Source organism: Camelus bactrianus, chromosome 16 (assembly GCF_048773025.1).
Source record: "Camelus bactrianus isolate YW-2024 breed Bactrian camel chromosome 16, ASM4877302v1, whole genome shotgun sequence".
Lineage (NCBI taxonomy): Eukaryota > Metazoa > Chordata > Mammalia > Artiodactyla > Camelidae > Camelus > Camelus bactrianus.
This window is the reverse complement of record NC_133554.1, coordinates 11,754,663-11,765,375: the sequence shown is the minus strand read 5'-3', so window position 1 is coordinate 11,765,375 and position 10,713 is coordinate 11,754,663. Positions and strand designations below refer to the sequence as shown.

Sequence of the window (10,713 nt, the reverse complement as noted above, 5' to 3'; positions counted from 1 at the left end):
GTGTCACCACTGCATGCCAGGTTTCCAGGCTGGGATATTAATTGGATTTTGGTGGCCTTTAGCTTCTAACTAGATCAGTTCATGAAACCCAGGCTCCTGCCATTGCCCTCAGCATAAATGGCCTGTCTCCACGCCAGACAATTTCCATATGCGTTAACACCCTCAGGTGCAATTATGGAAATTAAATTAAAGAAGCCAGTCCCGACCAACTTGAGACAGCAGGAATTTTGGAAAGAAGCTATTATGTAGCTTACAGAAGCAACAGGAAAGACTGGCGAATCAGGCTCAGGAACGTATTAAGAGTCAAAATAAGGCAGGTAGCAGAGGGCGTGGCTGAGTCCCGCTCACAGCAACCACCCAGTTAGGATGCAGTTGCTGGCACCTATGATGCCGTGAGTTGTTTCTGTCTGTCCCTAAGTCCATGTGTCATTTCCTACAAGTCCACATCTTCAGAAAGAAGCATGCTAATGCAAGCCCCACCTGTCAGGAAGTCGGGAGGGAGCGCCTGGGCCTTATCAACTTCCAAAGAGAGAAACAGAGTTTTCCCCTAACTATGAAGGAGGTTTAAATGCAGGGGAGAGAAATGAGAAGTTTACAAAAGAGCACAAACAACTTTGTAGGGACATCACCACTATCTAGAGGGCAGAAACCTAAAGTGGAAGCTGTGGGATGCGTCCTCGAGTATCTTTGCAGGGAAAGGTTAGACCTTGGCATTCAGAATGGCAGATAAAGGGAGAACATTTTAGGGGTACGTTCATGAGCCCCCACAAATGACCGAGGGAAACTGGAGCATGGAGGGGTTTGGGATGGGGATGACCAGCCAGTGAGAGAAGATTTCAGTGCTAATATGCCCTTATTCCAACACACAGACTGGTGAGGCCTTGGGGCACGGGGTTTCAAGATGTGCTATGTGAGAAGCAAGAGCAGTGTTAGTGACAGGGACACACAGATATGGAAGACCAAACTCAGCAGGCTAGGTGGGGGGAGTCTAGGTGGAAAGAAGTGAATGGAGATCTCAGAGAGAGCAAGCTTGTAGCAGTCAGTCCAGACCATGACTTTTGTCAGGGCTTCTTTGGGAGACCTAGGTTGACCCTCTGCCTCAGGTAAAGTCTGAATCCAAGGCTCCATCCCCAGAGCCCATCTCCTAACTGTAGCCTAACTCCTAATCACTCCAGGATAGGAGCTGGTACTTCCTGACTCACGTCACCCAAAACTCCACATCCCGAGGGTCAGGGTCCCTCTCCTGGAGTTAGGCATCCAGTCCAGCTAGATGTGAGTGTGTTGCCTTACAATGGGGTAATCCCCATACTTGTTCCTCTCCTGCTCCTTCTGCTCCTTCTGAGTCTTGCCCTAATAAAGGATGCTCCAACAGGCCTGCTATGTGCTACAAGGTCTTTTTTTTTTTTTTTTTTTTTTTTTTTTTGCTTGACCACAATCATATTGACAGAATGCTTGAGAAAATATTCTTGTGCCTTCTGCCCTGTCGGGAAACACAGACATGAAAGGAGGAAAGGAACTAGCTGAGAGGACTTTGCCTCTGCTGTTGGTATCCTGGGTACTGCCTACTCATGGGCTCACTGCAGTGCACACATATGGTCCTGCTAGTCCACAGAGGGTCCACCAGAATGCCGAAGTGGAAAGAATGACACCGCCCCAATAATGCCACAGAGAGTTTATTTTGGAAACAAGCTTTTTAGAAAGTAGCCATTCCACCATTTTAGAGCTTCATCTTCCAAGGCTGCAATTTCAGGGGCAGGAAATAGCCAGGAATGGATATAGAAGAGTCTGACTGTTGTGCCAAGCATCGGATTTACTGACTCACAAAAAATCTTCTGGGGCTGGTCTCCAGGCACGCTCAGTAAACGTCTGGTCCACCTTTCACATAGTCACCAGAGCCACCCTTCTGAAATAGAGATTTGAACATGATGTTTCCTCCACTTAGAAACCTCCATAAGTTTACCAAACTCTTCAGTGGGCAGCTCATTCCTCTTTGGACTCTGGCATGGCTGATCCTCCACCAACCTTCCTGAGATGCTGGAACCTCTACTGACTACAGTCACTTCCCCGTCTCCAGTGCAGGGCCCATGTTCCTCCCACCATCTGAACTGCTCTCCCTTCCTTCCTCCAGCAAACTTTATGCATCCTTTACGCTCTCCTTTAAGTGTTCTCTACTCTCTGACATGTTTCCCAGTCCTTCTCCCTGCAGGCAAAACCAGTAACGCCTCCCTTTGCCACCCCCACCCCAACCCTGAATTTAGGAGAAATCTGTACAAAGCACTTATCACACTAGGTTGTAATTATTTACCCAGCTGTGTCTCCCTCACCTGGCTGTGTTTGCCTTTTTATCTCAATTCCAGCACAATGCCTGCCTGACACAGGAGATACTCATCACTTGGGGTTCTCTTTCCTTTCCCTCTTCCTCCCAGGAAGACCCGTTTTCCAGGAAGAGTTAAGCCCCTTTGAGTGCAGTGCCATGTGAGCAGCCGTCTGCCCAGCAAAGTCCACTGGGGAGCTGACTGCACCCTTGGCCAGGTTTGGCTGATTTATACTCACTTTGGGGACAGGAAGTTTGCAGACATGACCACACCCATTGCTGCAGCATTTCATTCCTTTGGGACAAGATTCATCCCCTGAGCACATTTCAGCACAAATCCCAGCCATCCCTTTGGGCACTTCTGGGCAGACTCCAGGTCTCTGTCGTCCTGAAACGTACAATGGTTTTTGTGGAGTCTGATACGGTCGCCAAAACAGGCGTGAGAGCTAACGCTGGATGTCCGAAGCCCTCGGCGCTGGCAGGACCCCCGCCTCTTCTATTGCTTCCGTCGGGCTCTGAACTCTGGAGTCCTCCCTCAGCCTTGATGGCTCCACTCTCACTCTTATGCCCACAGTCTGGGCCTTAGGAGAGCATTCTCCCTGCTCCAAAAGCTGCAGAGCCTCAGAAGACACTAAACCTGCACTGTCACACCCTCTCATTTTCACCTTATAAGAAAATATTAGAAAACCTTCGCTCACAGACAGCCGTGTCCCTCCCTCACACATACCCTGTGCTCGTCCCGGAGCCACTCCCCTTTGGAGTCTCACATCCAGGGCACTGGAGAAAATCCTCACCCTTTATCCCCAACTCCTAACCAGACTCAACCCAATCTGATAAGGAGAATGGGAAATGCAGGGTGACATCTCATTTAGATCAAATGCAATGAGTCTGATCAATGCCAAACCTCCACTCTGCAGTAGCTACATTGCTGTTTCTGTGCCAAACCATCCCCAGGTCTAACGCTGGGCTCTGAGCCTTCTCTGCCCTCAGATAGTGTCCTCTCAACGTCCTCACCTCGAAGAGGAGGTCTCTGAGCGCAGGCCACCTCCATCCCCACCATGATGAAAGCCACCAGAACAAAAATAGTGCCTGTCTTCATGTTGGCCTTTGATGTGATGGGCAGACAGAGCCCAGTTCCAACTTATACTCAGCGCCACCAGAAAAGAGGGTGGGGCGGGAGGCAGTACAGCAGGAAGAGGATAAAAATATAAGCTCTCTAGGGAGTGCCCCAAGATGTTCTAGTTTCTTTGTTCTATTTCACAACTGGTTTCTCTCTAAAGAGGGTATGGCTTTTCTTGGAAATGCACATGCCAAGCTGGAGAGCGCAGGAACACTTGTTAGCCTAGTTGTCATCTGGCACCATACAAAGATATTACATAATTATTAACTATATTCCCCATACTGTACATTTCATATCTGCCAAGAAACCAAGATGCCCATCAGTAGATGAATAGATAAAGAAAGTGTGGTTTATAAATATATATGTATGTATATAATGCAGCTGGGGTCATTTTGAAATGTACAGAAATATTGAATCACCAGGAACTAACATAATGTGGTAGAACAATTTTTTTGTTTTGTTTTTACATTTTTTATTGAGTAATAGTCATTTTACAATGTTGTGTCAAATTCCAGTATAGAGCACAATTTTTCAGTTATACGTGAACATACATATATTCATTGTCACATTTTTTTTTCGCTGTGAGCTACCACAAGATCTTGTATATTTCCCTGTGCTATACAGTATAATCTTGTTTATCTATTCTTCATTTTAAAATCCCAGTCTGTCCCTTCCCGCCCCCCGCCCCCTTGGCAACCACAAGTTTTTATTCCATGTCTATGAGTCTGTTTCCGTTCTATATTTATGTTTTGTTTTGTTTTAGAGTCATCATATGAGCAATCTCATATTTTTCTTTCTCTTTCTGGCTTACATCACTTAGAATGACATTCTCCAGGAACATCCATGTTGCTGCAAATGGCATTATGTTGTCAGTTTTTGTGGCTGAATAGTATTCCATCGTATAAATATACCACATCTTTTTTATTCAGTCATCTGTTGATGGACATTTAGGCTGTTTCCATGTCTTGGCTATTGTAAATAGTGGTGCTATGAACATTGGGGTGCAGGTATCATTTTGAAGTAGGGTTCCTTCTGTATATATGCCCAAGAGTGGGATTCCTGGGTCCTATGGTAAGTCTATTCCTAGTCTTTTGAGGAATCTCCATACTGTTCACCACAGTGGCTTTCCTTGCTTCCCTCTCCCACTCTTAATGATTTAGATGTCTTCTTTTACAATTTTGTGTTTATTCTTTTTGTAATTCATGGCAGTTATCTCCTTTCCAGTTATGAGTTTCTCATTTTTGTAGCATCCTGCTTCTTTTCTACTTAGAGTAGACCTGTCAATATTTCTTTTAGCATGGGTTTAGTGTTGCTAAACTCTTTTAGTTTTTGCTTGTCTTTGAAATTCTTTGTCTCTCCTTCTATTCTAAAGGATAGCCTTGCTGGATAGAGTATCCTAGGCTGCATCTTTTCTTCATTCAGGACTTTGGATATATCTTGCCACTCCCTTCTGGCCTGTAGTGTTTGTGTAGAGAAATCAGCTGAGAGCCTTATGGGGGTTCCCTTGTAACTCACTCTTTGTTTTTCTCTTGCTGCCTTTAGGATCATTTCTTTATCCTTGACTCTGGCCATCTTGATTATGATATGTCTTGGTGTGGGTCTGTTTGGGTTCTTCCTGTTTGGGACCCTCTGAGCCTCCTGTACTTGTATATCTGATTAGATGAATAGATAAAGAAAGTGTGGTTTATAAATATATATGTATATATATAATTCAGCTGGGATCATTTTGAAATGTACAGAAATATTGACTCACCAGGAACTAACATAATGTGGTAGGTCAATTATTAATGCTTCAAAAACAAACAACACATGCACCCCAATATTCATAGCAGCACTAAATACAATAGCCAAGACATGGAAACAACCTAAATGTCCATCGACAGATGACTGGATAAAGAAGCTGTGGTATATTTATACAATATATTTATACTACTCAGCCATAAAAAAGAATAAAATAATGCCAATTGCAGCAACATGGATGGAGATCGTTATTCTAAGTGAAGTAAACCAGAAAGAGAATGAAAAATACCATATGATATCTCTCATATGTGGAACCTTAAAAAAAAAAAAAGAAAAAAAGAAGACACTAATGAACTTATCTACAAAACAGAAATAAACTCAGACATAGTAAACAAATTTATGGTTACTAGGGGGAAAGGGGGTGGAAATGGATAATCGGAGGTTCAAGATTCGCAAATATTAACTACTATATATAAATTAGATTAAAAAAAATTTCTTCTGTATAGCACCAGGACTATTTTCAATATCTTGTACTAACCTATAATGAAAAAAGAATATGAAAATGAATGTATGTATGTATATGTATGATTGAAACATTATGCTGTACACCGGAAACTGACACATTGTAACTGACTATACTTCAATTTAAAAAAACACACAAACAAATTCATAGAAAAAGAGATCAGACTTGTGGTTACCAGAGGCAGAGGTGGGGGAGGAGGGATTAGGTGAAGGTAGTCAAAAGGTACAAACTTTCTGGTATAAGTTAAGTAAGTCCTGTAAAGGGTGTAATGTACAACACGATAAAGATAATTAACACTGCTGTAAGTTATAAATGAAAGCTGTTAAAAGAGTACATCTTAAGAGTTCGAATCACAAGGAAAAATTTTTTTTCTATTTCTTTAATGTTGTACGTAAATAAGATAATAATGGATGTTCACTACACCTACTGTAACCATTTCATGATATATATATAAGTCAAATCCATTATTTTATATACTTTAAATTTATACAGTGCTGTATGTCAATTACATCTCAATAAAACTGAAAGGGGAAGAAAAAGGCTATACAACTGACACCTCCTCCCCACAGGGAAAGAGACGTGGATGTCTCACACGCTGATCTAGGACATTTTTAGTCTCACTTCCCCAGATTAAATTCTTAATGGATTATTTCAAACTGTATATTCTCATCCTCCCCTTGGGATGTATCCCAATTGGGAATATAAGACAAAGAGTTATGTGAAGAAACTTAATTAGCAGAAATTCTCTAACACAGTGTAACCTGTTTGTTGGAGTTTCCAAAGGATAGGATAATTATCCTTTCCAAAGTAAAGGATAATTATGGCCTGTAACAATAGTCTTGCTGAGGTAGACATTTCAATAACAGACACTGCAGGCTTGTCCAGGAAGGACTCTTCTCAGTAATCACGCGAACACGGGACCTTTATTAAGCACGTGATTGCGTGGCAGGTCCTGTATTTTAACACACATCATCACACTGAAAGCGCACAAGCCTGTGGGTGGGGTTGCTTTCATTGCGTCCCTGTGTCCCAAATGATGAAAAGTGAGACTCAAAAAAAGTCACACCCTGCCAACGCTTTAAGCCCGCCCCAGCCCCCTAGATGTGATGTCTCCACTGGTGGGCTTCTAGAAAAACTCCCCAAAATGCTTTTTTATGCACATGGAAATGAAGGACACTTCACCTACCTAATAAAAACCTTTATTTCTTTGTGAAAAAAAACAAAACAAAATGATGTCCCTATAAAAAGCTGATTTCTAGTGCTCGAATCACCATCACAAATTTGGGGCTTTGGCCAGTTCTCATGACATATTACCATTTGAAGGGGCCTGATGTCTGCAGCAGCCATTGGGTGCATATAAAAAATTAAGGGAGAAGATTGAGTCTAGACCTTGGGAATTCCTAGATGTCCTCAGTCCGCAAAACCCAACCGTCACCCCTGCATCCATTGAAGTTTCATTCTTTTTTTTTTTTTTCCCAGGATGGCACACAAGACTATATAAGGTGATAGCAGCCTCTGTGTTTAGACTCCTGAATTTCCTAGGATCCATTTTTCCTGGAATTTCGTCCTCATTTCCCATTCCTGCCAAATCCTTCAAACACCTAAATGCATGCTCAGCCCCCAAGTCCCACACCTTGTTTGTGTTGCATCTTTTGTCTTGTGTCATGAAAAGCTGAAGATAGACACCAAGAGATTTTGTTATGGATCATGAGACTTAGGTCAGAGATGATCAAACTTGCAAAGTCAAACGGCACAGATCTGGCCAAAGATGTGTTCCTAACACCTGTGGGCCTGTTGCCTTTCTGCATTACTTTCAGAGTGTAACAGACAACGTTGTGAGGAATTTACAAGGTGTCTTCCCTCCCTCTCCAATTTCTTATACTCACTCCCATTCCCCTCTGTTGCAAGCAGACAATTAGAAGTGGAGACTCGCTGCCCTTGGGGGAGGGTGGACACAGCTTAGAGAAACAAGTCGTTCGAGTGCCTCAGTGGGTTTTTCTTCAGACTCTACATAATTGTTCTCAGCAATTGAGTTTTCTGTTTTTAATTGGCTCTTCCTTATAGTTTCAATTTCCTTTTTACAGTATTCTCGGTCTCTACTGACAGTGTCTCTTAGTTCCTTCAGTGTGTTGATCATTCCCTTTTTGAAGCCATGATCTGGTAGACCATTGAGTTCTGTTTCATTGATCGTTCTTAGGGGACTTCTCTTGTTCTTTTCATTGGGAGTAAGTTCCTCTGCTTCTTCATTTTACTTACGTTTCTCTGGCTCTGTGGATTTAAGAGGATCAGTTATCTGCTGTGGTCTTGAAGGGCTGTTTTAATTTTTGTTTGTTTTTATTTAAAGTGGGAGCGTTCGGGTGTAGACTGTGTGCATCTAATAGTTTTGTTGCGAGGGCTGTTCTTAGCATGGCTGGTTGCCACGCCTCCCTTCCGTGTGTGCTGGCTGGTATCCCTTTGATTGGGGGTGTGGTTGGAGTTATGGTGATCAGGGCTTGTTGTTGCTGATCTGGGCCTTCTTTTTTTGTTCTGTAGTTGTCACAGCCTTGACAGGGGCCTGGTCTGCTCCCCCTGTTGCTGGAGTAGGGGTTTCTGGACCCATTTCTGAGCTGTGGTGTGTAGCAGGCAGGGTTGGAGTGCGTCAGCGGATTTTGTGAGAATCCTCCTGTATTTCTAACCGAGAGCCACTCTGCCAGAGTTCAGTAAGTGTTCTGCGATTCAGTGGGCTTGTAGATGTCATTCTTGGTGTATTTGTGGGAGAGGACAAGCTGTGAGCCTCTCTACTCCTCCATCCTGGCTCAACCCTACAGAATAGTTCTGAAAACACAGGCTTTCTTTTTGTAGAGCTGAGCTTTTGGGGAGAAAAAGATTTGAGTGGAGGTGGGAGGAAGTGGGGGGGAAGGTGTTCAAAAGGCCAAGCCCCAAAGGAAACTGGAGATAAGGCTGATACCATAAAGAATAGATACATTTTTTAAATTCATGATTTAAGAGCTAGCTCTTCACTTACTAGGAGAGAAAATAAGATCTCTCCAATGGGAGGATAAAAGATATGAGTTGAAAAGGTAGACATCTGAGAATAATCTTAATAGGGCCCCATCCCTGCCCAGGGAAGAAGGTGGACTGTAGATAGAGGGGGGCAGGAAGGGGGAACAGCCCAGGGAGGCTGCCAGCCTGTCCAAGAAGCCCCAGGCCTGGTGGGCTCAGAGGAGCTTAGGATGGGACAAAAGGAGCAGAGTCATGGACCCAACCTAGGGAGCCATGACAGAACAGTGATACAACAGAGGGACTGATGCCCAGTGACAGAGATGCACTCAGTAGATACCAGCAGAGGTCAGGAGATGACAAGGAGCAAGATTCCTGTGCCCCCAGCAGCCTGATCACACACTAGCCCCCAGGATGCAGAGCGACCCTGGGAAGAATGGGAGACAAGGAAGAGGGATGACAGGTGGGAGATTCTTGGTTAGAGAAAAAACATCAGGAAGCATTTATGCCCACCTTGTGGCCAGATTACATCTCCTACCACCCAAAGAAATGGGGGCCAGAGAGCTGGGCTCATTTATGGGAAAGATAAAGTTAACATTCTTGCACCTCCAAGTCCAGACTTTGAAATGTACAAACATCACATGAATTAGACAGGCTTGTGAAACTTACCAAGGATGTTTCCAGCTACCCTTGGTCTGGGGAATTGAGTGCAGGGGAGGAAAAGGAGCATCTTCAAAGCTCAAGGAAGTGTTTTATGTTGGAATTAAATTTGTACCAGAGCACAGCTGGCAGGAACTTAGTAAAGCTGAAGGAACGTGTTAAAGGAGAGGTTTAAAGCCCCTTTAGGAGAAACGCTTGAAACCTAAGGCCCCAGTGGTCTGGGATTTCCTTCTTCTCACTTGTGTTGTTCTATTTCCTGATGCCTCTAAAAGTTTGTTGAATCTATGCATGAATTTGTTAAAGAGTGGAAACAGTCACTTGTGGCTCGTAGGGAAGTGTCCTAGTCTCCTAGGGTGATAGAAGCAGGAGGGAGATTTATCTTGGTTGGATATTCTTTTGAATATTATACAATGTCCATTGTTACCTATTCAAAAATTATTAATTTTAAGGTCACCGAGGGCATGATACCAAACTATTACTTGGCTGCTCTACGTCAGGAATTCCAACAGCCGTTTAGGTTAGGACTTCAATCCCCAGACTTCATCTTGCGTCACAGGCGCAACAGCGCCCTCTACAGTCAGGCAGGAAGAGTCAAGAATTTGCTCTTTTACAAAATAAAAGGGGAGAAGACAGGCTTCTCCAACCTCCCCAATCAAGGAGATAGAGAGGCAGGATGGAAGGGAGAGGGGCTTAATGATTCCAGGGTGGATGTGTAGGAAGGTTATAGAAAAGGAGTGCTAGTGAAAATCAAATTGGGCTGCAGGGATCACAACTGAGAAGGTTAAGGAAAAAAATCCATCTCTAGACTGTGACTCTATCTCTTGACCGTTTAGAGCCTTGGTTTTCTCATCTTTAAGATGGGAACAATGATATCTACCCAAATATTTTCCAGGATTAAAGAAGACTATACATGAAACCCGGGCAGTGTAGTGTCTGGCACAGTGAGGAGCTCGGAAGTGCTGGGACCCCCTTCTTCCAGCCTCGGGCAGAAAGAAGAAAGGATTCCTGGAGATGAATAAGGAGTCACTGTAGGCAACAGGTCTCCTTGGGGAGTCCCGGCACCCAGGGTTGTGAGATTCAGAAGGAGTTAATACAGCCTGGAGAAATGATCTCCCCATGACTACGCTGGGAGTTGTCATATAAGCGGGTGTCCCCAGACCATCCTGTTGGGACCAAACCTGTCTTACCCTGAAAAAAAAACTGTAACTTAATCTTTTCTTCTAAGTGGATGTATTTTACACAGTTATCATGTTTCTAAAAATGGAGCTATTTAAAAAGTAGGGAAATGCAGTCACACATTTCTCTCAGCTCCTACATCTTCTTCCACTTTCCTGCCTGCCTGGACCCAACGGGAACCCATGAGGTGAGGCGTTTGGC

At 43.8% G+C, this 10,713-nt stretch overlaps 1 protein-coding gene across 1 annotated transcript; it reads right to left on the bottom strand.

Annotated features, from left to right (window-relative positions):
- Positions 1-1,657: 1,657 nt before the first annotated feature.
- On the bottom strand, positions 1,658-3,487 carry LOC123615096 (WAP four-disulfide core domain protein 18). Its single transcript, XM_045512293.2, has 3 exons — positions 3,329-3,487; positions 2,554-2,702; positions 1,658-1,903 (listed from the first exon to the last, which is right to left on the bottom strand). Exons 1-3 carry the CDS (start codon positions 3,411-3,413, stop codon positions 1,856-1,858), a joined length of 282 nt encoding a protein of 93 aa, XP_045368249.1. The 5' UTR covers positions 3,414-3,487; the 3' UTR covers positions 1,658-1,855.
- Between the last annotated feature and the right edge of the window lie 7,226 nt (positions 3,488-10,713).

Excerpts from the sequence above, each read along its gene's own strand:
- LOC123615096 (XM_045512293.2), bottom strand. The coding sequence starts at position 3,413 with ATGAAGACAGGCACTATTTTTGTTCTGGTGGCTTTCATCATGGTGGGG. Across the intron at positions 2,703-3,328 it reads TCAGAGACCTCCTCTTCGAG|GACGACAGAGACCTGGAGTC; the intron begins GTGAGGACGTTG and ends TGTACGTTTCAG. Across the intron at positions 1,904-2,553 it reads GCAAACTTCCTGTCCCCAAA|AAGGGTGGCTCTGGTGACTA; the intron begins GTGAGTATAAAT and ends TCTCTATTTCAG.